Source organism: Sturnus vulgaris, chromosome 12 (genome assembly GCF_052056855.1).
Source record: "Sturnus vulgaris isolate bStuVul1 chromosome 12, bStuVul1.hap1, whole genome shotgun sequence".
Lineage (NCBI taxonomy): Eukaryota > Metazoa > Chordata > Aves > Passeriformes > Sturnidae > Sturnus > Sturnus vulgaris.
The window spans coordinates 18559694-18585931 of NC_142254.1; the positions used below are offsets into that span (position 1 = coordinate 18559694).

Genomic DNA, 26238 nt, shown 5'->3' on the forward strand with positions numbered 1-26238 from the left:
TTGCTAAAGATGTAGGAAGGAACCAAAATGGGAGTTGGGATGCAAGGTGGAGTTTCTGACTCCCAACACTTGGGTCTTTTTGAATTCTAGTATCCTAATGGATTTTAATATGAATTTATTAATTGTATTGAATGTAAATAATTCTTTAACAAAGATACTTCTCTTTTATTTTTAGTATATTTTTGGGGAGTTCAGCCCTGATGAATTTAATCAGTTCTTTGTGACTCCACGATGCTCTGTTGAGGTAAGATCTACTTTAAACTTATTTTAGAAATAACATTTGAAAGTTCCATCTCTTTGTATGAATTTGAAATACAACAATACAAATATTTATCATTCACTTGGCTTGCTAATTTACAAACTGAAAATTTTATTCAGTAGTCTTCTTTCCAGATATGTGGATATTAAGTCAATTTTTAGATGTAAATTAATGATTCCACGTTCTGCTTGTCATCTTTCAGAGCTGGACTAGCTGACAGTAGTGGTGGGATGTTGACAATGAATTTTCCAGCCCTGTACCTCAGCTTTGGTGGCTTTTTTAAAGGGGTGGGTACTGAGAACTTTCCCAGCAGAGTTCTTGTGTGTAAGGTGGGCTGTTAAATCTTGGGAGCCTTTTTGGAGCCCAGGCATTGTTAATATTTCTGGCTGGGTGGAGCACTGCTGACCCTCAGAGCTGTGCTCACAGGGAAAGCTGTGTGTGAGGTCTGAGAAATGAATCAATAATGAACTAATTAGTGACAGAGAGAACCAGGGAGTGGGAACAGTTGTCTTTGTGTGTTGGAGTTCATTACATACTGACTACATAGCATTGTGGGCTCTTATTCTCTGTAGTTCTTGGTAGAGAATGATGAAACCATTTTCCTTCGTAGAGAAGAGTTTTATCCCATTGTCCTCATCTCCAGACTTGAAAAATAATTTTCCTCTGGGTCAATTTCCATGTATTTCCTCCAGACATTTCCATTCAGACATTTCAGTCATGCTTCCATCCTGCCCTCTCCTTCATAAAGGAAACGAACACTCGAGCTGTAGATGGGGAAATCCTTTTGTCACAGCTTACAAACCATTGTTAATGTGACTTTGTTTCCTGTCGTTTAATTTTCCAAGGATAATTAGTGTAATCAACTGCTAAACAATGAAAGGGCACGAAGGTAATGGGGTGGGGAGTGAGGGAAGTTCAGAAAGGAAAAAGAGCATTTCTTCTTTTCTGGGGGGAGAGCTGTGTCTCTGGCTGTGGGAAGCAGAAGAGATCTTTAGGTAATACCTGTGATGATCCTGCTGTTCTCCCACCAGAAATGCAGTCACAGCAGTGGGACATTTTCACCCCTTCTAGTGTCACCTGAAGTGCTCCCATCAGCTGTTCCAACACTTACTTTGGGGAGGATGAAAATGCCATATCTTGGCTTGTGTAAAGCTGTTCTCAAAGTATGAACCTGCAGCACAAGAACCAGTGTGACTTCATTTTCTCAGTGTATCACTTGCTGGTTAGCTGCCAAAATAAAGAGCTGTTGAACGATGTTCTTTAAGTTTGTCCTTGATCTGGTTCAGTTCAATGTTTTAATTACCTGGGTGATGAAATAAAAACGATGCTTATTAGTTTTACACTAATTGGTGTAAAAAAGTTGGTCTGAAAAAGGCAGGGTGAAATTGAAGAAGGACGAGGCAGAGATGATAATGCTGCAGTGATGTTTGACACACATGGAGCTGGGGACAGTCCCCTCATGTGCTGCTGTCCCTCTGAGGTCCCTTAACCACAAACCCAAGGGAAACTCTGCAAGGGAGTAGTTAAAGCTAAAGGGAAATAGGGGTTGGATATTAGGAAGAAGTTTTTTATGGGAAGAGTGATCAAGTGCTGGAATTGTCTGCCTGGGAGGTGGTGGAGTCTCCATCCCTGGATGTGTTTAAAAAAGACTGGATGTGGCACTGGGTGCCATGGTTTGGTTGAGGTGTTAGGGCATGGGTTGAGCTCCATGATCTTGAAGGTCTGTTCCAAGCTGGTGAGTCTGTATTTTTACTTGTGACATTTTTGACACGTGTTCTGTCCCATACCTGTTGACTGGGATGGTTCACATGACCCAGTTGTATGGAACAAGTCAGCTTTGCAGAAGTGCTCTTGATTAATCAGGTATTTTGAGGACCAAGAGGCTGACTACTTTTTTTTTTAAAATCTTTGTATTTTCTGAAGGTCTTTGCTTTGGATAAAAACAAAAAATTGCAGGGTTTATCATAAACTGTTATAGACATTTAGAGTGATTTTTTTCTTTAGCTTTAACTAAAATTATATTCAACCTGTGTTCAAAATTAATATGAAGCTTGACCCACTGATTCTCATTTTTGACTTGTAAAGATGATATATCTATTGAGGTTCATAAATGAATTTACAGCATGTGTTTTTTTATATACTTTTGCAATGGAATTTCAGGAATATTTTTCCTACCGTTTCTGCTGCACTGGTGTCTGCAGTGCATTAAAAAGGCAATACGTGAGTATCTGTAGCTTTAGGGAATTGAAAAGTTCAATGAAGAAATCTTTGATTTGTTACACCAGTGGAGTTACTATTAGAGTAGCAGTGGTAAAGCTGCACTGTCCTCTCAGTGTTGTATCTCCCACTACAGAAATTGTTCTCCAGGAGCTGCTGGAATGCAATGTGGCAGTTCTGCCTCAATTCTGCCAGTGCTGCAGGCACAGGAGAAACTTCCAGTGCTCAGGAGGTTTAGGGGCAGGTAGGGGGGTTAGAAATTGCCCACCTGTGGTTACACCATAGCAAGGGTTCTGTCAACCCCGAGTCCATAAAATGATGGCAGTGTTTATAGAAGATGTATTTACAAACCCTGTGCTGTGGGTACATCATGCTTGGGCTGATCAATGTGTTCAAGAACCCACCTTAGCTGAAAAATTACAGGGGCCACACTGGAGCAGGTTGAGAGTCAAAAGGTTGAGGTGTGATTGTTGGCTGTGCCAAAGTTTGTTTTATCCTTTGCCAATTTGCTCTGTCTTCAGCTTTTGTCTAAAGAGAGGATGTGTTCCTCATCCTAAAATGAGTTGATGAAGAAAGATGCTGATGCTGGGAGGTGAATTGTTTGAGAGGTTGGTGAGCCTGTAGTGTGTAACCAAGATAATCTTTATCTTTTGGTACTTGTGGTAATCTGCAAGGACGCCTGAAGCTGCAGTGTGGGATTTGATAAATATAGAAACATGAGTTCAAGGCATCCTCCCCGAAATCAAATCTCAATTATGATGTTATTTTTAAAGCATTCGGATGTTTCATATAAAACTGATATGAAATGTTCATAGAGTTGCTTTGCCTTTAAATAAGTTTCATTTCTTTTTTGTACAGCTCCCCCCATACAATGAAACAGTTTCATGTGGTATTAAATCCACAGGTAAGTTTCATGATGGTAAGAAATCAAGATTTTTTTTTTTAAAACTTCAAGATTATGACACTTTCATGAGATTTACTGTAATCTCTCTTTAAATATAATTGTTAGAACTTACTCAGGACCTACAAAGGCACATGTTAGGCACGTTGGTTCTTAAAACTTTACTGAATGATATCTGTGAGAGATTTTGAAAATCCTGCATTGAACTTCAGCTAATTACAGTGGGCATCTTACTCCTCCTTCACTGTGCTACCACACAGAGCCTTATGGAAACACTGTAGAGTGTAGCTGTGAAAATGAGGGGGGCTGAAGAGCCATAGCATGAGTATTTTCTAACAGTTACAGCAAGACTGCTCTGCAAGCAGTGCTCTGTTCTGTGCTCCCTTTGACTCCTGTTTCTGCCTGGCTTGGCTATTATAACCAGAATCCTGGTTTGGTTTTTTTTTTTCTCTCTTGATGAAAGTGTGGCTTGATGTAAAAATAAAGAGTTCCCCTTTTAAAGCTGAGACACTCACAGGTCTCCTGTGTCTCAACCCATACCTCTTACAGCCTGACTGTACTTCAGAGTTGCAAGAAGTGGACAGGTAGGTAGGAGCTGCCCTGGGATCCTCACTCTGAATAATTTTAAACAAACTTCCACACTATTTTAAGCAGCAGGTAAATGCGTTTTTGGTTTCCTCTCTGAACCAGAGGAGAGCAAGGAAGTTGAGACTCAGACAGATGTATATGAAAATTACTCCAGATCTCCTTAGAAAATCGTGGAAGTATCTGACTGAACATCACTCAGAAGTGCTCAGAAGACAACCAAGCTACACATTAGTGTTTAAGATCACCTGATCATTGTGCTTAGAGACTTCAGCCTTGCTTTTGAAGAAAAACAGAAAGGACCACCACAGGTCTCATTTGAGAGCAGATCAGCAGCACTTCTGACAGTTCAGGAGTTTTATTTAGTACAGGACCAGTTTTAGGACCCTGAGTAGTTTTAAACAGGAGTTTGAGAGTTTTTTTTAAAAGACCATGTGGTGTGAATTGTCTGTTGGTGACAGGGGCATCCAGTCAAATATTGCTTTGTCTAACTGGGTTTAAGTTTTGTTCTTTCAGACTGAGATTTTAATGTTCACAAGCCATACAGAAAGATGGTTTGTACAAATGTCTTTCAGATCATTCCTAGACCTTGAGAGAACCCCTCCCAGCCCTGAGATTAGGTAATGACAGCAAATTAGGTTTTGCTTGAAAAATGTCTTTAACAAGCTTCCACTGTACTGTGCATGCACATTATCACTGTGATGGCTGCATAGGAAGCTGTGCAAACTAAACTGGAATGCTTGGTTTTGCAGAATATTTATATTTGTGTATGATGACACACACTTACCATGTTACCATTCCCCATAGTCTTCATTTTTTTCTGTACTTATCTTCAGTGTTTATTACAGAATCAGAATATCTATTAATACCTACTAGGAGTAATCAAATCATGGCTTAAGCTCTAATCTGCAGAACTCTGTTCACACTAATTAGTACTGTGCATTCACAGATTTTGGGGTTGTACATAGACTGTCCTTGGAGCATCTGTTGGTGCTTGTTTCAATATGTGTGCCATGTTGTTCATGGCACAGAGATCTGTTTCAGTCCATTCAGAAATAGAGCTGTGAACTAGATTGAAACAAAGATGCCCTGAAGCAAAGTGGAAAGTCAAAACAAATAAGAAAAAAATTACCTCTTATTTTTCTCAAATGAGCTTGACACAGTCTTACAGCAAATGAGCTTCTGACAGTCATTCCATAGACTAACTGTACAGTAGCTACTGGTATTTATTATTCTAATCCTGCTGTAAGGTGCAAAGATTAATTGCTCAGCTGTAACTTCCTAATTTGTGTGTTAAACGCTACAACATCAGTTATGCTCTTGGCAAGGTTTCAGCCTCTGATGTTCATTGTGCCATAACTGTAAGGGATGTGTTCTGTTTTCTGCTCCCTACTAGCCCTGACTGGGCTATTGTGAATAAATTCATAAATTCACCAAAACTAGAAAACATGCTCCCTTAGATGATGGTTTTTTTTGCCAGGTTAGCTTTGGGTCACACCAGTGCTGGGAGCTTGCTGGGGAGAGAGGAGCTGGACAGGGGTGCAGAGGTGACAACTTTAACCTGGGGCTCTGATGGACTTGACTCGTCCATGGAGGGAAACCACATTCTTTGTTTTGAAGCTTTGAAGCAATTACTTTTTTTTTTTTTTTTTAAACTTGGATTTTGGAAAAGAAGAAGTCCTGGATTATTTGAACCGGTAGGGACTTGAAATGTGCCCAGTAATTCATTTGTATCAAGGTTGGAGGAATATTGGGTGTTACCTGCTGTGCTTTGTGTTGTTGTAACAGAGGGTAGAAAGAACCAGCTCTTGGCTCATGCTTGAGCTGAGCAGCCATTCCATGAACAGATGAACTAATGAGGAATGGTTTTGGTGTGGATTTATATCCCTTAAAGCTCCCAAAACTTTGCATTTGCACACAAATGAAGCAGAGGCTGCCCCTGGAACAGGAGGTGCTGCCTGAGCTCTCCCAGCCCTTCCCTGTCCAGTGCACATCAGGCACAGCTTCCCCCCCTCCCCTGCCTCCAGGCTGCTGATTTTTTCAAAAAGGAACTTCAGCCCTCTCTTCTGGGTGGTGATGGCTCAACAGTGATTGCAGAAGTGCTTGGTGAATACCAGACAGGGTGTTAAAAATGCTGTCTCACAGGGACAGGGGAAAAAATTAGAAATTTGAAATTCACTCTCTTCTTAAGATGATTTAGTGAAACCAGATGTGTGTGGGATTTTTACCCTTTTTTTTAATTTTTAAAAAGTCTCCTTTAGTCTGACTGGCAGCAAGATTGAAGTTGATTTGTGACATGTTTGCTTCTCATTTAGTCATGTTAATAGATGAAAGCAGAATAGCAATTAACATCTTTATAATTTGTTCATTAAATCATAATATGTTGGTATTGCATGGATAAGTCAGACCTCAACACACATTGAATGTTTGTTACTCTTCATTTGATATTAAAAAATGCAGATTCTTGTACCTTTCACGTTTTTTAAAGCTAAATTATTTGTTAGCAGATTTTTCTAGAAAATACCCAGAATTGCAAAACTTCTATATTGACAGTCATATATCAAAAAATTCCCTGCTACATTGTTTTCCCATAGGATTATTTCATTAGGTGTGTCAATAACTTTTTTCTGGGAACTGTTGGTTGCTTTTTGTTGTGTTTAAAAAAAATCCACCTCATTTTTAGTGAGTCTGTGATGTACTTGAAAATATGTATTTGTTGACATGTCGTGCATAATGTAAGTTGCACAAAATTTTAAAAGTTTAGTGCTGTATTCACTTAATTCCTTTGCAACTAATATCTAGTGTTATTTGGTTCGGTAGTAAGTCTTAAAAAATGGGAATATATGTTTTAGCCCCCATGGTTGAGGAAACACAAATTATTAAAATGTAAATTTCTTTGAAACAGTTACATACGTATCAAAAATACCTGCAGAGCTGTAAAATGTCAGCTTACCTTCAGAATTCCTGAAACTGTTTCATTAATTTTATATCTTTACTCCATAGTTACAGAAATAGTTGTAGCTGAAGTATTCGGTGTTACCAGTTAGCACACATACATTATAACATTAAATAAATTCCAGGAAATTACACAACTTGGTGACTGAAAATATTTTGCAGTCTATCATGAGAATATTTCTTAGTGTTTCTTTAGTTCCAGAGCAAATAAATAAATCAATAAAAAAAATCTGTTCATAAGTTTTCAGTACAACTCCTATGTAAGGTGAATGCTGATTTCTGTTGAGGAATGCGTTGTATTTCATGTCATAAAATCCTGGACTCATGTATATCGTTACAGTCACATAGTAATAGTAATGAATCTAATTGTGATAAAATTGAAGAAGTTATCAATGAACCCGGAGGCTCAACAGTTTTAATTGCAGTGTTCCATGCAATTAATAAATAAATTTTTCAGTTATTAAGGATTTTGGTAAATGTTTATGATAAATCACACCAGGAAAACCAAACCCAGCCCCTCAAAAAGCAAACGTCTCATATGGGAAAGTTAAAAAGGCAAAGGCTTGGATTTTGTAATTGTCAGTTGAACAGACTGGCTTGAAAAAGATGTGGAATTAAGTATTACACTGTATTTTATAGGCAATTATCCAGTAATTAATTTAATGCAGGTTATTCCTATAGACATTGAACTTTAATAGTTTTTCTTAAGAAGTGAATTTAATAGGGGTTATGTGCAGGAGCTGTGCAGTGATTTGGAAATTACATAACTGTGGTGAAGAAAACCTGAATCATGCTCTGCTATCTTTAAGAAAATGATCTTTTGAAAGTCGTCATGGTTAAGAACGAGAATTCCTTTTGTTTGGGGGAGTGTACTTTGTTTTCTGACTTACGGGAAAGTAGGAGAGTATTTTTTCTTGCTTTTGTAGCTTTTTCATTCGATGTTTTTCTCTAACTGAGATTTGCTTTCTCTTGTCCAGGGGAAGATTATCAGAGAATTGAATTTGGTGTTAATGAAGTTATTGAGACTCAGTCATCTGTCCTAAATAACACCGACTACAGTATTTCGAGTACTCTGAATCCTCAGGCTCCAGAATTCATTCTCAGCTGTGCACCTGCTCAGAAAACCCCAGATGATGCTCTCAGCGACACAAACTACAACTCCATTGACTGCCAGTTCAGTGACCCCACCCTGGCTCTGGACAGCGGCTCCAACGCTGAAAACGACGGCTTGGCTGGAGGCCTTGGGCAGAGGGAGCGGAAAAAGAAGAAAAAAAGACCCCCCGGATACTACAGTTACTTGGAAGATGTCCCTGACGGCGTGGCTGCCCCGGAGGCGCTGGTGAACGGGCACGCCACGGCCGCGGGACTCAACAGCCTGAGCGCGGAGGACGCGGAGCTGGCCGGAGACCTCCCCTCGCTGGCCACGCCCAGGACTTGCAGCAGCCCCGCCAGCTCCGTGGACTTCGTGGCCGGAGCTGCGTGTGCCGAGCCCGGCCCCGGCGCCGCAGCCCCCGGCAGGACTGCCGGGCAGGCCGAGGTGTGCCGCCTTACCCATTCTGAACAGTTCTGCCTCCCCCCGGAGGCCGGCAGAGATAGCCCCCTAAGGACAGCTGGTGTACAGCCTTATGCTGGTACTGATACTACTGAAACTCTCGGCGTTACTAATGGACAAACACTTGAATCCTCTGGTGAGGACGCAGCTGCCAATGGGGTAGAATTGCACACTGTGGAAAGCACTGACTCAGACCAAGCTAAGCCTGAGGAAGCTTCACCTACTACTGAGGCAACGGTCCCGCTTGCAGGATCAGTCCCTGTTAATCAGCCTGCAAAGTCGTGGGCTAGTCTTTTTCACAATTCCAAGCCCTCTGCTTCCACATCCGTGGTCTATGTTGAGACTAAGTATACCCCTCCTGCCACATCTCCTCTGGTCCCTGAAAAACAGGTTGAAGTCAAAGAGGGACCTGTTCCAGTTTCAGAGGATCCCGTAGCCATAAAGATTGCAGGTATAGTTAATACACACGAGTGGATGTTACACTGAAGGGTATTAACTCTGCTTGTAAACAGGAGTGTGCAATACTGATAGAGAACATTCCTCTGGTAATGAGCTGACTGTTCAAACACTGCATGAAGGATGTCATTTGAGTAAGCCAGTTTGTATCCCCCTGGGTAAACATTCCAACCAGGCGCTGCCGTGTCATTATCCCAGATACAGGGAAACTATTGCTGCTTGTCAAACAACTTGTCAAACAGTCTGTGGAAGTGATCTGTGCTTTCAAATAGGCTGTGTGCTGTTATAAAAAGGAGAATATGTTAGGTTTGTTCAGAAAATGGCGTGTTATATTATCCAGTATTTACAATTTTGCAGAGTATTCCATTACAAGAAGAGTATTGCTATATTTATGCAAAAATAGCTGAAATTCCTGGGCACTAAACAGCAGCTGAAGTGTCATGACTACATAGGTCTTGCTTCAGAAATTTCAATTCAGGAAATATCATATTTACTAATACGCTTTTTGAGGTGTCTGTCCTTCCAATTTAACCATTATAAACGGTATTGCTTTATCCATAACCAATGCTAGCTATTCCTAGTTCAACAATAATCCTAAGGAGCTGTCCAGAGGGGACATCAGGACAGGGAATGAGTGATACAAAAGCTTTAAGTTTTGGTCCTGTCATATTTGTGGTCCTAATGGGAAATGCTAGAAACTGCAGGAGGTTGGTTGTACAGATTCAGCCAGAAATGGTCAAGTTCTCCCAGCTTGGGTGCATTTTGTGTCACTGACTCACGAGTGGGGGAACCAAAGTAATTATTTTAAATCTGTGAAGTGGTCCATGTGTGAGAAGGCTTTGTGCAGAGTCCTGCTGTTTATGCTACAAGCTAATTTACAGGTACAATGATGTTTTGAATGTTAGAGCTTCAAGTCAGATTTCCACTCTGAACAGAAGTTGACCTGGAGATGATGTTCAGAGTGCCCAGAATTGTGTTCTGCCTCTCCTTCCCTCCTTATTCAGCAATGGTTTCATTACTCACAATTGTCTGCTGAGAGAAAAGCTGTCACAATAACGTATATTTCAGTGCATTTTCCACTTAGGTGCTACAAACACTGTATTAAAACTATATATATGTATAAAAGGTGATTACAGTCTGTATGAACCCATGTGGAGAATGTTGTCTTGAAGTCTCAAGCTATCATTTGGTAATGATTTTAAGTTAAAACTATTTTTTGGCCATCATAAAGCTAGGATTGCTTGCCATAAATGGAAAAGGTTTTTTATCTTGTCCGAGTTCTTCCAGCTGTAACTTTCTAGACTGTCACTGCTTCTGTACTATTTTTTGCCACCAGGTGGGAGCAGAGCTTTTTAGTTTGTAGTAAAACACAAATGTAACTTTTACCCAGTGTTCTTTTGCACCTTCACTATTAGCTTACTGTTTGGGTGGAGGAATAATCTGAGCATAGATAAAAGGAATTCATCTGCTCATTGTAGCTGATTTAGGTAGGAGTTATTGCTTGCAATTGCTGCAATTCAGATGTTGCTGATTTCGGTGTAGAATGTTTACTTGGAGATCTGAATGCCATGTGATCAGTGCTTTACTCTGTGGAAAAAGGTGTTTTTCTTTATTCTCTTTATATGTACTTGAGTGTTTTCTGTCCTACCTGAGTGCTCTGTTCATCCACCCACACTCAAAAACATGTTACAAGAATTTCACCTCATGATTTCCAGAGAGATCATCTGTATGTATTTAATTTCAAGTCTCCTGCCTCGGTGATCAGTGTGTGAGGGTCTGTGTGTTTGTCAGGTGAGTTCCTTGTTTTCCCTGTGGCTGAGTTGAGATCCTCCTGTTGGATTTGCTGGGAATTCAGCAGCTTCAGCTCATGCCAGTGGCAATGAATTTTTGACCACAAGTGCCACAGGGGGCTGGACACAGGTAAACTCTACACCTGAAGTATCTTGAGTGAACAGGTAAAATTAACAAATCAAATTAACAAACAACCCAGTGTTGGAGTGCTGAGGTCCTTCTGCAGTTTATATTTAGAACAGGTGCTCAACACACAAGAAGAGAAGTTGCTTTTCCAGGGACAAATTGTTGGTTTGTACTTAAATTTCAGCAGTTATTACAAGGGAGGTTAATGATTCACAGGCACCCTGAAGATAATTTAATGCTGCTTGATTCAACCTGCAGAAATCTATGGTTCCTTTAGCCTCAAAAACAGAAGCTGCACAAGGTAAGGAGATGATCAGGACCAGAAAATAAATAGAACAGACAAATTTCATGTTAATCTTGATGAGGAACAAATACTGAAAAGGTAATTTTACCAAGTGTCCAAGATGTATCTGCTGTGCCAGGTGTGCACTTGTGTGTTTAGAAAGGGACAAGTGTAGTAATTAAGCACCACAGCCTAATTTAGATGCCAGGACAAACATTTAAATAATTCATATCTAAGAGATAGTAAGGTTATAAATTATATTGGTAAAAAAATAAGATTCTTCAAGACTTTACTTGCCACATTTCATAGTTAGTCCCCTACAATTATAACCTGATAATTAATAATGCCTTATATAATGTTGGAATAAGCTAAGGAAATAATGTGATTGGAAAAATATCAATTCTCTGAGCAGTCTTTTAACTGTTCTTGGTGATCTTAGGAAAAATTGCAGTGAGAGAATGTAAAGCAATTTTCTGAATCATGTTCTTCTGCAGTGTTTTCACTGTGGATGATGGAGGTTACAGTGCCCATAAAATCTGTTTACAGCAGGCAGGATTTCAGATGAAGTGAAGAACAGGAACTTTTAAGATCTGACTAAATCTGGAATGATTTCAAATTAGAAGGAAGGGAATCCAATAAATCCAAGTATGGAAGGCACCAGAACAGAAGCCAAATGCAAGTACAATGTGAAGAACTAATGGTAGAAATATTAGAGGAAAGGATCTGGAAGTCTAGGGAGTTGATGGGTGTCTTTAGTGCAGCTGAAGAAGACAAAGATTTTTTCCTCCCAGTGTGTGTTAATACCAATTTACATGGAAAACATGGAAAACAGCTAATTCTGCTGTTGCTATTGAGGACTTGATGCAATGTCAAGTCTTTGGGTATTCCTTTTGCAGCAGCAAAAATGGAAATAAGATTTAAAAAATCATGTGGGCAAACATTGAAAATTCAGAGTTAATTTGTCTTGGATGACATTGTTGGCGTGACCATGGTTGTAAATCCAAAGTTACATAATGAATTCATAAGGAAGATGGTGATTCATTTCTGCCAAGACTAGTGATAAAATGAAATTAATTCAGATTGTAAGAAAGATGTTTCAATGTGATACAGTTGAAGATTATTTTCTCGTTTTAAAGCTAGGTAAATACTAGAGCAAGGAGTTGTGGAGACATCCAGGGTCTTGTGGGGTTTTATAAACTTCAAAAATGCAGCCTTTTGTGCATTCAAATTGTATTCTTATAGAAATGTTTTTGTTTAGGGTCATCCAGTAGCGTTTTCTTGGGATTTTTTAATCCTTGTCCAGATTAGAGGAAAGATCAGAGTGACAGAGACAATATTCTCCAAATCAGGGCCTTAAGCCAAGTGTTCAGTTCCTGACTTGTAACCCCCCTTGTCTCTTCAGCATGGACACATATCCATGGGCTTCTCTTTCCTTAAACTCTGGACTTGCTTTGTGTAGGAAATCACCTTGTTTAAAAACATGTGAGAGGTAATTGTAATAACAAAACCCAATGAATGAACTTCAGCAAAATGCTTTCTGTTTGCCAGCAGAATTATCTAAACATCTCCTCATCTCCTTCTCACAAATTTCTTTTCCAAAAGAAATGACTTTTCTGGGTGATGACATGAGCTTTCCAACAGGTTTTGAAATTTTAAGATTTTCTCACGGTTGTATGTGTATTTTTCTTCTGATACACTTGTAAAAGTTCTTTTAGTTACTGTGTGTTAGATGTAAGCTGGAAATGTGCTGTTGAATGTAATTGCTGTACACTAACCCAACTTCTTTGTTAAAAAACTCCCAGGAATTGCACTGTTGAAGCCTGTTCACAAAGCAGCTTTGTGACCACAAGAGGATGCTAAAGGTCCTCTTAATATCTTTATTTAGCATGAGGCAAAAATGGGGAAGAAAAAGGTTAATGTAAAATTTATTGATAGACACAAAAAATAGAAGCTTTTTCTGTTACTTTTATCCTGATTTTCAACAGTGATGAGTTATGTTAAAAGAAATACTGTGTGTGAACACAGTTCAAATGCTTCTGCTCTAGCAATAAATTCTGAAGTACTTTAGCAATAATTTAAATAACGCTTTTTAACCCTCAGTATAAAAGAATCTTCTTCATCTGTGCTACATCATCTTCCATTTGCCATTTCTTTGCTGTCTGCTCTTTCAGGTGGCACGTTCTTTATGCAATAGACAACTAAAGTAAACATTTTCTCCTTTTTGGTCAATTTTGTTTACTTAGAACTGCAGGAAATATGATGGTACAGATAGGGAGATAGCTTGCCAGTAGAAGGATGTGGATTTTGTTTGCTGTTCTGCCACCTCCTCTGCTTACTTACAGCTTTGTACCTCAGTTTTTGTACCTATATCATGTTATTTTATCTTTTAGTACCATAGTGAACAGCTCCAATTCTTTATAAGAGCTTTAGAGCCCCTCACATTTATTATAAAAATAAATAACTCCTCTGGTACACAATTGCTATATTTACTTGCAATTTGTATTTTGTCTTGTGTACACCTTATTTTGCAAGTTTAAAGTATATGAGCTCCAATATTTTCTTTAAACAGTTGTTATTTAGGTATCTAAATAACAGCTCAGGATTCCTGGAAAAGCTCCCTTTGTTGCTCTTGGTTTCATAACTGGGACAGACTAACTTGCAGTGGTTTCTGAGTTTTAAACTTGGGCCATTGCTGAAGGTTTCAAAAGCAGGAAAGAGTAGGAATTCTGTTATGTAAGACTGTTACCTTGTAGATTTTGGAAGTGCTAAATAAAACAGCCTGTTCTGAAGAGCAGAGCACATCTGTCTGTGTTTTTGACTGAGATGATTTTGTTGCAAGATAGTGGATGGTGAAACTTTTAGACTGAGAATGCTGCCTTGGCTTCTTCCCTCTTCAAAACAGAAAAATGTGGAAAATACTTCATAAAACTGGTGACAGGTGATTTCAGCTAATGGCATTTTGTATCTCTGTATGTATCTATGTAGCAATATAAATAAAATATCTGGGTTTAGGAAAATAAATCCCAATCAGTAGGTCTTGTTTTGGAATGGCAGTGATCAGTTCTGTATCAGCATCTCCTGCTCCGAGTCCCGGGATGTCATCGGTGGAAGAAAAACCTCTAATTTGGAATGTGAAAAATTCACAGCTTAAATGGAATGGAAATCATTTGCTGACGTTTCTGGGAATCTTGTTCAATGATTTGAATGACTGTAATGCTGCAGCAGTTATTTGTTTGATGGCCATGAGAGTTTTGTTGATGCTCAATGTACTGTTTCTCATTCTGCAGAAATACTGGAAAATGTAAGACTAATACATAAACCAGTGTCTTTGCAACCCCGAGGGCTGATCAACAAAGGAAACTGGTGCTACATCAATGCTGTATCCTTCCCTGGGAAAAAATTAATGCTCTTAAGTTGATTTTTTTTTTATTATATCTGTCAGAGTTTTTCTGGATTTTTCTGGTAAGTATTTTATAAAAGTGTTTTGTTTTCCCAGATCCTGCTCCTGTGATTAAAATGTTGAAGTGTAGCAGCCAGAAATCCAGGGGGATTTTGGATCATTGAACCTGGTGTGCAGGGTTCTCCTGCAATCCTGTTTGCACTTTGTTACCTGTGTCAAAATATTTCAGAACTGTAACTTCTCCTGACTGAAAGCCTTGTAATTTCTAGCAGTGTTCCCCTTTGACTCTGTGCATCCATTTAAATGGTTATTTCTCTTTTGCACTTGAAGTAAGTGTTCTTACACTTGGGCTTTGTTTTGCAGTTTTAAGTGGATCATTTGGGTTTGTGCTGAGCAGGTTTTCACTGTCATATCATCTGTGTAAAGCAGCATTTAATTTAAATTAATCCTACTGCAATCTTACAATGGAAGGTGAGCTTGCTCTTAATGAATTGGAGTTGTATTCCCTTGCAAAAATAAATTTCACCCTGAGGAAAAGAAAGCACCTTCCCTCCATGCTCTATTATGATAAAAAAACTTGTCTCCTAGGTCAGCAAGGCTGACTGCAAGTGACACTTGGGATACTTCTAGTGCTGATACTGCTAGTGAAAAATGTTAACACCAATTTCAAGACTGATCATGGCAGATGTTAATAAACTATTTCTAGGCCAATGACTGCTTTAAATAAAGCTTTTATTGTATATCACCAGTTCTGTACTCCTTTGGTTATATACACTATTCATCTTAGCTCCTATTTTTTGCAGTCTTGAAGTTTTACATTGGAATTTATTACTCAGTTTTTGCACACTATAGGGATCAGATTAATCTCTCTCTTCAGCTGTTGATATTGATCCCTGATTTTGCCATTTCCCTTTCCCTCCAGTTTTTTAGTGCATTTCCTCTGTTCACTGCTCTCACCAAGTTGTGATGTTTTTAGAATATTATTCTTCCAGCATACTCTGGAGTTTTCCAGGCTGCTCCTAACTCTTTGCAGTACAGAGTGTCTCACATCTCAGCAGGTTTTGCTTTGGTTGCAGGGGTGACTCAGCACCTTTAAGTTTCAGCTGGTTTCTTCCATTCTTCTCAGAAGATGTGTTCCAGGTTATTTCCTGCAAATTTTCAAATGGTTAATTCTCTAAAGTCTTTCCTATGAAAGTTCTTTTCCTCTCCTGCTCCTGGATGAAATGTTTCCTTACCTATTAATTGAAGTTTTTGCCATGATTAAAATGTCAGTGAGATCACTGCATGTTATAAGATGCTGGGGTTTTTTTTAGTATAACTTCTGTACGTTGTTGGTTAATGTTGTGATAAAGCTTCATCCTATTTTCCAGTTTAATTCTTGAGTTGAACTATGTAATAAAAATACAGCTCTGTTTTTCATGTCACTTTGTATATAATGGAATATTTGGTTAATACACAAGATGCCATTTTCTGCATATTTCCTTAATGCCACTGCATAGACCCTGCAAGCCTTGGTTGCTTGCCCTCCAATGTATCATTTAATGAAGTCCATTCCAATGTATTCCAAATCGCAGAGGCCGTGCACCTCCACACCAATGCTAGACAGTTTGTAAGTAGCTTGGGAAAAAGGAATACAAGTCTGGGATCTGGCTAAACTCCTTCAGAAATACCTAACAATGGCTGTTGGTAGAAGCTGATTTGTATCCAGAAGTTTTTTGTGTGTTTTTGGGTGACATTTTTATAATGAGCTTGGTGTTTTACACCTTGGCTTGTCAAGGAAGATATTCCTATTGCCTTGGGAGTATCAGTTTTGTGTAGTGTTAAATGTGCAGAAATGAAGTGTGGGAGGTGCAAGAACCAGCCTGGATTTCACTGCAATGATCAGATGCATTGTTATGTCTGAACTTTACCCACATTTCGTGGTGATATTCTTTGATTTGGTTTTGTTTCAGAAATCAGAATGACAATTATCTAATTTTATTACTTGTCCTTCTAAGTGTTAACTTGCTGCTCATGTCCAGTTGTTGCTTCCCTTCTGTTTCAGTGTTCGTTTAATGAATGAGTTCACTAATATGCCTGTACCTCCTAAAGCAAAGCAAGGTGAGTGGGAGCAGGGGCACAGAGCAGAAAATGATGGGGAGAAGCCTTTGGGCTAAAGATCTGCATGGGGAGAGGTGTTGCACCTTGGATTTTTTCCTTCTGTTTGGTGGACCAAGTGTAAAAGTGCAACAGGAACAGTTTTTGTTTAAGGTTCATTTAATTGTGAAGGTGCCTTTTAAGAACATGCCCTTTCTAAGAAAATAAATTTATGTTCTCCATATTTTCCTCCACTGCCTTCCTTACATATTTCCAGCTGTTTACATATCAGGTTGCTCAATTCTGCTCCTTAAATCCTGAACACTCACTGATTTGGGACAAAATGGGGCCATAACAGGTCCCATAAGCAGTTGGAGATTGCCTGCAGGAATATTATCCTGGCTTCTGATTCCAGTGGGAAAACTTCAGATGTGTCTGATTTCTCCTAATACATATTTAGGCTCAGTGATGATTGTGGAGTGAAGAATAGCATATTTTTTGATGCAAATAAATTATCTTAAAGATTTCAGTTGTTTAAACTTAATTTTAAACCAAGTCTGTTTTATTGCAAACTTGTAGAAACAAGCACATTCCTGAAACAATTCTTTATGTAACATGATAAGGAAATATCAGGAGGAGCTGGTTGTTCCAGTGATTTTTCAAACAGTTCAGACATTTCTGTGGTTTCTTTCTGTAAAACAAATCTCACTGGCTTATGCAATTTATTTTACTTGTAGGTCATTTTCTTGTGTAGTTTTCAAGTATAGTTCTGAGGCCTTGTATTGCCATTAGGTGGAACATTCTGTCAGGCTATTCTTGGGGTTTTTATTCTGCAGAGAGCAAAAGTGATCTGATAGAATTGCAAATACACAAAACGTTTAAGGACGTGGTTTTTTGAGTACAAAAGAAATGCAAAAAATGCAAATAGCACTAAAAGTGTTCTTTTATGATGGCTATTGATATTCTTGTTAATCTTCTTAGAACTTTTCCTGACTATATAGGAGTTTCTGCAGGGTGATATGTTTTAAAATAATGTTTACAGATAAGAATTGTCTTATAACTTCTGAGCTCAAGACCCCAAAATTGCAGTAAAACTATTAATAAAAAAAGTGCTGGACTCCAAAACTAGTGATGTGTGGAGAGACTGGTAAGGTATATTGTAAGAAAACCCTTTATTTATTATTACTTATATTAATTCTCTTTCACCTTGCAGCTTTAGGTGATAAAATAGTGAGAGACATCCGACCAGGAGCTGCCTTTGAACCAACCTACATTTACAGGCTCTTGACAGTTATAAAGTCAAGTCTGTCAGAAAAGGTGGGACTTCAAATCCTTGGCTTGTGGAACTGCATTGCAGGGCAGGCACAGTCCTTAAACCTCTGCAAAGCCAAACCTCAGGCTCTGCTCAAGTGCCACTAAAATCAGCTCATGGCCAGTTCATGGTGATGAAGCTTGGCTGTCTTGGGACCTTGAATTACAGCAAAATGTTAATTACAGGTTTGGCAGTTTGAGATGTCAGAATAATGGAAAAATTACTGTTGCAATGAAACATCTCTTTTTATAATGGAGTTACCAATTGATTTACATTTAAGAAATGAGCAGTTCATTTTTATGAGGAATTCAGCTAAGACTGATTGAAGGTCCAGAAACTTCATTTCAATATAAAGAAAAGATAATAATTCAAACTGTCCTTTGATTTGGCCTTGACTTGACAGCAACTTTTAATGGTAGTTGTAAAAGAAATGGGGGGAAGAAAATTCCAACTCACACATTAAATGGAATTTGTATTGTGAAAAATGCAGTATTTTTGTAGCCGTTGTGTAGCTGATGTGTGTATTTACTGCTTATTGCAGTTTGGGTTTAACTGGTTAAAAAAGAGTTTGTGTTACAATAGTAGTTGCTAAATTAGTTAAATTAATAGGAGAAAGCTGGATTTGTTCAGTGTTATGAACCTTCTGTTGAAAGGAAACCATGAAAATATCTTAGAATTAATTGAAAAAAATACTTTGTTCAGGGCAGGCAAGAGGATGCTGAGGAATACTTGGGATTTATCCTCAATGGACTACATGAAGAAATGCTGACCCTCAAGAAACTTCTCTCTCCACATAATGAAAGTTAGTGCATTTTTTTTTTTATAGCAAACAATTGATTTCAAATACTGTTTTTGTGTGGTGATTCCATAACATAGAGTAGTTCTCGGAGTAGATGTTAAGATAGGAATAGAAATGCCATATTTTAGAGGACTGGAACATAAGAAAATAATATTTTGGTCAAATCTGGATACAATGAGTCCATTCTGCCCAGTTTATGAATGATCTGAAGAGTTCTGGAAAGGCATCATGGTTCTGTCAATATTCTGAATGACAATAAGTCCCATCCCTGGTTCTCCTAAACAACAAAACTCAGTATTACACATTTTTACTGAGCCCAGCTAAGCATTATTTGGGGCTAATCCTAGTTGATCAGTCTTGTCATTTGTAACACCTGCAATATCAGACCCTCCATGGGAGTTCAAAAATAGATCAGTGCCTTTTTCACTGATCCTTAAACTAACTGATAAGATTTTTTTTTCCTATCTAATACAAACCAACATATTAAATTAATTGAAAATTCTTACTGACAAAGTTGGAGGAGAATTTACTGTGAAAGAATTAGTAGAATTTTTATACAGAGTAAAATGTCAGTTTATAGAGACTTTAGCTTGAACCCCCTTTACAAATAAAATCCTGCATGCCTTAGCCAAGTAAGAATTCAGATCACTGGTTACCCAATTTCTCTTTGGTAGGGTAAATTTTTTAGGGTATAAAGTCATACCATATTTTGTTCCTTAGCTGTGTGCAGTTTATAACCTCCTGACTTTGGCACTGGCTGGGAAAATATTTGCTAAGCTTTGGGTTCCCTGTAAAATACCTGTGCAGAAAAGGAGTTGTATTTAATAATGGCATAATTCTGTTTCTAGAATAACACTTGACTTTCTAATTTTCTAGAAGCCCCATAAATTTACTACTAAAAATATATCAAACTTTGCTATTTACATACAGTCATCAGTGAGCTGCCTTCTGTTAATACATGGATGTGTCATGCTGGGAGCCAAGCTGGAATATGCTCGTTATTTTTTTTTTAAATTAAAACAATGATGCATGAAAACATTTTATCCTCAAAAAATTATTTGTATTGGGATTTTTGCCTTTCAAATCCTTTATGTGTCTGGGTGTTTTATCTGTTAAAAACCCCGATGTGTGGTTTGTTTTTTTTTTTTCCTTGTCACCCAAAGAAGTGTCGGTGTCCAACGGCCCCGAGGCTCAGAGTGTTCCCAAGGAAGAGGAGCAGGAGGAGCAGGGGGAGGGCAGTGAGGATGAGTGGGAGCAGGTGGGACCTCGCAACAAGTCCTCGGTCACTCGCCAGGCTGACTTTGTCCAGACTCCCATCACTGATATTTTTGGTGGTCACATAAGGTACAGTACTTCTTCCTACAAGTTCTTGACTTGCAGTGGCTCAGTCTTTGAACAGACTCCTCTGAGAACCCAAGCTCTGAATTACTTGTGGAAAAAGAATTTGGAATATTTATGTTTTGAATATTGTCTAAGAATTCCAAAGTGTTTTAGAGCTACCTAATTTTTATAACTTCTCATCTCATGTTATAAATAAGGATACTGAGAAGAGAATGAGATTTACAGAGTTATATCTTGACAGTAAAACAATGAACTAAAGCATGAAATTGTGAATTTTAGGTTATTCAGACCCTTCATGCTTCCCAGAGAAAGCTGTGTTTAACAGTAAAGAAATATTAAAGGCAAAAGAAGTCTGGAAAAATGTAAATTGCTACGAGATGCTCCTAGAATGAAAATAATGTGGGATATCACTTCTATGCAGGTCTGCTACCAAACAAAGGCAGAAAGTAGAATCTAAAATAGTATTTTTTGGAAAGGAAGCCTTCTGACTTGTTTGGAGAGATGTATAATTTAAAATGAAAGCAAAGTAAACACTTGCTAAAAACATACAGCAAAACAAAACTGCTAGACTTGAGGAATTATTTTTAAATTGGACACAGACACTTAATTGCTGGTGTTTGACTCTCTGTGTTGCCAGATATTGAGTCTAGAAGTGTGAATAATGTGGGCTAGTGCCTTCTGCCTTGGAAATGTTCTGAAATTATTTATTCTTCTGGGTTTTGAGCCAGACAGCTGGTAAATAAAATTATATTTTCCATAGAATTTGGCAGACAGGTGTTTGTAGGTATTGATGGAGTCCTGCATTGATGGTTCACACACCCAAGGTGGTGTTAATCCCCCAGGTATATTTACCAGAATTTGTCACAATTGTTCAGATCTATACATGATTCCATCAGTTTTTATCTTAAAAATACTGAGATGATGCAGTTTTCTGTAGAAGTCCACAGAAAATTATATAAAGCAAAAGGTAACAGTGGAAAAAGGCAAAAACTTGCACTGAGCAGCAGAACCACAGGATCCAATCCAACATCTGCTGACACCACATCCACTTTATTTATCCTTCACACCAGGGCACAGCTCACCACAGAAACAGCATCCCATGGGATTTTGGAAAGCTTCAGCCTCAGGGGTGGAGATAGGGAGGACTGAATATAAAACTGCCAGTAGAATTCCACTAAATGGAAGCATCAGAAACTGGAAAAATCCAATGGGAAAAGCAGTGAGGAGAAGATGATTTGAGTTGGCATCTTTTGACTTGGGAAACTTCAGGCTTGGGAGTTTTTAGGCTGTCCTTCAAAGGCTTGAGTCTATTAAATGTCTATTTGGCATAATTACTTAAAAACCCCAGCCTATAAAGTCTTTCTTAGCAACGTGAGGCTTAAGTGGGAAAGTACCAAGTTTTCCTGAGAATTCTTGCAGTGCCTGAGTAATTTTTCATTGAAAATGATGCATTTCCCCATGTCCAGCTGAGATTTGTAATTATTCTAGTAGGGGACATTGTTATGGAGAAATCAGAGCCCAGTGAAGGTTTTGCTATCAAATCAATTTCTGCACATATTGTGAAAAAAATATCCTGAAGAGGTGTTAGAGTCTAATTTCTGGTTTTTTAAATAAAGGTGCTGCTGTTTTTCATGCATTCTCTTCCCTCTAAAGGATATCTATTTGCCACTATTAAGCTGCACTGGCTTTCTGTTGGTGCTTCAGGGCTTTGCCTGAGTAAAAAGGGCTCTCTTGATTATCCTGAACATTCAAATTAACCTAAAAATTAACATTTCCTACCTGACCTGGAAGTACTCCAGCATGACCAAATGAGTCAGAGCTGTGTTAATTATAATTCTGGTTTCAATATATAACAACATCATAATTTATATACATGGACAAAGTCTGGATACAGAAAATGATGGGAAGAAAATGAACTCCCAGTCCTCAATGGAGCATAGTTTATATTTCCTGTGGCAAGATTTAAGCAAACAATTCAAAATCACTGTAAAATTTGTCTTAGAGAAGTGACTGAAAAAATTCTATGTTTTTATTGGAGAATCTGGAATCAGCTGTGATTTTTACAGCAGAACACAGATAAGCACTGGTGAAGAGATGCTGGAAAACTAAGCTAACAAAAAGAGCCAGGAGGTGAATTTTTTAAAATCCTTATCAAAATTTTCAGTCTTTTTCTTTAAACTTCGGATGCTTATCCAATAACTTTGTATAAATGAAACAATTCATTTACAATGTTAAAATCATTTTTATGGTGTAAATTGTTGAAACTTGATGTTTAACCTTTATATTTGTATGCATTGCCTTGAGTTAATTATAAATTGAGTTACTTGACTAACTCGTTCTTCCTTGAAGGTTCTGTCTGGTTGAAAATCACACTTTATTACATTTTGATTTCTTTTTTTCTCCTCAGATCTGTTGTTTACCAGCAGAGTTCCAAGGAGTCTGCCACACTGCAGCTTTTCTTCACCCTGCAGCTGGACATCCAGTCGGACAAGATCCGAACCGTGCAGGATGCCTTGGAAAGCTTGGTGGCAAGAGAGTCTGTGCAGGGATACACCACAAAAACCAAGCAAGAGGTGGGTTCTCTTCACCCCTTACTCACAGCCAAGTGCTCAACTTTTAATTCAAAAGGGTTTTTATAGAGTTCTGGCTTTACAAAGAGTTGTCGGAACACACTTTAACATAAGAGGTGCAAACCTTTCCAGAGTGTCCTGCAGCAGTGAAATGTCAGCTCTGAAACAAAGCCAGGCCTGTAAATGGCTGGGGTTTGAGTTGATGTTATAATTTATTGAGGATTTTAATGGAGAATATACTAAATTAACAGGCTGAACTGTGGTAAACATACATAATATTATGTTCAATATCATAACTTACTGATTCCTAGGGATTGCCTGATGCTCTTAGTAAAGGGGCAGCTCTTCAGAGTAAATACTTTTTATACAAATAAAACATTATAGTAATAATTGCAATAGAAAAGTACTTACAAAGAGGAGAAGTATGCCTTTGGTTTGGCAGTTTGAGAACTTGTGATAGAGGATAATAATTAAACTTCCCTCACTAAGACCTTTCCTTTTTTCCTGTGGTGGGAGGTGGTAAAGGCAGCTCTGATGTGCAGGGATTGCTTACATGGGAATTCTGTGGGCACTGTTGGTAACTCTGGAATTGTAGGTGTTCCCTATGACTTTCATGTCTTAAGTTTTCAAAATCCTCCAAGTGAGAATAGGGTCAGATAAAGAAAGGATGATTCGTTTCCCTTGAAGAGCTAAAGATGAAAAGCAGAAATTTGTTTACCTTGAATATTCAGAACATGTATTTCTCCAGTAGTTTTCCATGTGAAAGGAATATTTGCAAGCTGATTATGATTTACCACAAAGATCTTATTTTGCTTCCCATTCATTTTTTTTGGTTTTTTACTCCAAATGGTTTAAAGTTTTTAACTGACAACCCAGTGCTGAGTTGGAAGAAATGGGTGTTCAAATTTGGCGCTGTGTGATATTTCAGAGTTTGGATGGAAATACACATCCTTTTTCCAAAAGAAATTCAAATTAAAATAGTTGTTTTTGTATTAAAATTGTAGTAAAAACACTGAACATATTGTCTGTAGAACCTTGGAAAGCGATGATAGTTCTTCCCCATTAATTTCTATTCAACACATAGGGTCTAGCAGAATCAAGCAATATGTTGAAAAATAATATGCCCATTACCAGTTACCAGTAAAGAGATTTTTCTCAATTAAAAAAAGGAGAAAAACCTTAAGCAGTTATTTTGAGAAATATTTTTATGTCTTCATTTCTAGGAAGGCAAAACATTTCTGTTCTGCAATTCTGAGCTCGGCTCCTGGTTTCCAGGCAGAAATTTTGTGGATTGTTTGGCTATAATTATATAAAAATCACTATTTAGTAGAGACAAGTGTGGTCATAACTCATGGTTTTCTTTTTGAATATACCGAGTTCTCTGAAATAATGTTAGGATTGAGGATCCAGTGAGCTTTAAATCACAAACGAGCGTTTATCATAAATTAATACTGCAATAATAACAAATCTGGAGGGTTTGCTGCTAGTGTATTTAAAATGAAATACTTATTCCTTATTTAGAAGAGGAATTTTGAGGAGGTAACAAAAAATGACAGATTTTCTTCCTGTGGGTCTTTGTCAGGTGGAGATCAGTCGAAGGCTCACCTTAGAAAAGCTGCCCCCTGTTCTTGTTCTACACCTCAAACGCTTTGTGTATGAGAAGACTGGTGGATGCCAGAAGCTGATCAAGAATATTGAGTACACAGTTGATCTGGAAATCAGTAAAGGTAAAAGATTTATGACCAGAATTTCCCTCTCTTCATGGGAAAGATGATGTTGTGTTTCCTGTGAGTGTCTGTGTTTTGATTTTCTTCCACACAAGGTTTTGTCTTCATTGTTACCTGAAAATTTGGTCATTTGGGAGAATTTTTAATGGGTTTTTTTTATGATGAAAGATCTTAAAGCTTTTGTCACTTCCTGGGCAATGAGTTGGCCAAATAATTGCTTCCAGTGGATTTATGGAGTAAGGATATAGGCTGCTGAGGGCAGATATGGGAAGTGATCCTCCTGGATCTGTATCCCTGTCTGTATAATACTGTTGCCAATATTGGATATTTTTGTCACAAATTTCGGAGAAGTGTCAAATTATTTAATTAATGAGTGGCTGGTGGAAGGAAACTGGTGTTTAATTGAAAATGCAGCCTGAAGATAGACAATCCATAGTGCAGAGATAAAACAGTGATCCTTTATTTAACAAGTTCCCTAGGATATACTGACTTTAAATAGTGTGAGATTGGAAATTGTCCAGCATCTGAAGCTTGCCAAAACAATGCCTTTTGTTCTGAGCTGACAAATGGACTGTTGGCAAGCCAGTAGCTCAAATGAGAGTAAATGAAATCAATGTATACTCATATCTCAACTGAGATCTGGACCTTGTCAGGCAGTGCCCTTTTGTTTACTTAATATTTTATTTTGCAGTTTCACTTCAGGAATGTAAGCATGACTTGGAATCTGAAATTGTTTCTGTCACTGTCTGACAGCAGGAATGAAAGGGAAAAAATGGAATAGTCTGATCTTTTACTCTGTCTTTTTTTCCCTTCATTTTTTGGTGTTTCATAAACCACAGTGTTCAGCAAACCTGCAAATTCACTCCCTTGATTAACAGTTAATAGAACCCTGACCATTCCTTAAAAAGACGCAGAAGAAATTTCAATTAAATGTTTCCCTTTGTGGAGTTGGTTTCTCTGAAAAACAATTGATCCTCTTCATATGGAATTTCTAATATGTGACTGTTTTTCCTCCTCCAGAGCTTCTATCTCCTGGTGTGAAAAGTAAAATTTCCAAAGGCCAAAGAACCTACCGGCTCTTTGCAGGTATTTTATCTGTGTGGTCCCTTGATTGCAAATGCAGATTCTGCATATGGAATTATGGAAACGCTGGGTTACATTGAGTGTTTTCTTGTTAATTGCACTGAAGTAGCTCGTTGGTGTGAAATCCATGTGTTTAGTGGGATTTGTTGAGAACTGGGAGTTTTGGTGTGCTGGGGAAACACTGATTTGGGCAAGGGCTGGGAGTGCCAGGACAAGGGGAATGACTTTGCAGTGCCAGAGGGCAGAGTTGGGTGGGATATTGGAGGAAATCCTTCCCTGTGAGGGTGGGGAGCTGCTGCCATAAGGATGGGGCAGGACACAGGGACCTAAAGCAGCTCCTTGGTTTTACAGCCAAATCCCAGAGCACTGTCCCAGTTTCCTTCACTTTCTCTAGATCCCATACAAAACCAAGATGTTCATCCCACCTAAGCCTCTGGATGTCACCCCATTGGGATTGACTGCAGGCAGCTGGAAAATCCCATTTTCCATTTCCCCATGGGCAAACCAGTCCCAGTCACCATCAGAAATACCACCAGAGGAATATTTGGGATGAAGATTTGTCTCCTAGGATACATGGATACTTTCTTCCCTGTGAGGGTGGGGTGTCCAGAGCAGCTGTGGCTGCCTCTGCATCCCTGGGAGTATCCCTGGCCAGGCTGGATGGGACTTGGAGCAACCTGGGACAGTGACAGGTGTCCCATGGCAGGGGATAGGATGGGATGAGCTTTAAGAACCGTTCCAATCCCAAACCATTCCATGGTTGTGTGTCTGTCCCACCTATGGATTTCTCCATGCTGGGGTGTCC

The 26238-nt window shown here is 38.5% G+C and overlaps 1 protein-coding gene across 1 annotated transcript in view; it reads left to right on the top strand.

Moving 5' to 3' along the window:
- The window catches only part of USP10 (ubiquitin specific peptidase 10), a 47004-nt gene that overhangs the window by 19245 nt on the left and 1521 nt on the right, over positions 1 to 26238 (top strand). The window contains exons 2-13 of the mRNA XM_014874449.2: positions 176 to 244; positions 3335 to 3380; positions 7895 to 8920; positions 14413 to 14504; positions 16025 to 16134; positions 16570 to 16625; positions 17815 to 17918; positions 18616 to 18715; positions 19876 to 20056; positions 22461 to 22626; positions 24206 to 24350; positions 25371 to 25436. Of these exons, the coding sequence (XP_014729935.2) occupies positions 176 to 244; positions 3335 to 3380; positions 7895 to 8920; positions 14413 to 14504; positions 16025 to 16134; positions 16570 to 16625; positions 17815 to 17918; positions 18616 to 18715; positions 19876 to 20056; positions 22461 to 22626; positions 24206 to 24350; positions 25371 to 25436 (2161 nt within the window). The remainder of the gene's footprint in view (positions 1 to 175; positions 245 to 3334; positions 3381 to 7894; positions 8921 to 14412; positions 14505 to 16024; positions 16135 to 16569; positions 16626 to 17814; positions 17919 to 18615; positions 18716 to 19875; positions 20057 to 22460; positions 22627 to 24205; positions 24351 to 25370; positions 25437 to 26238) is intronic.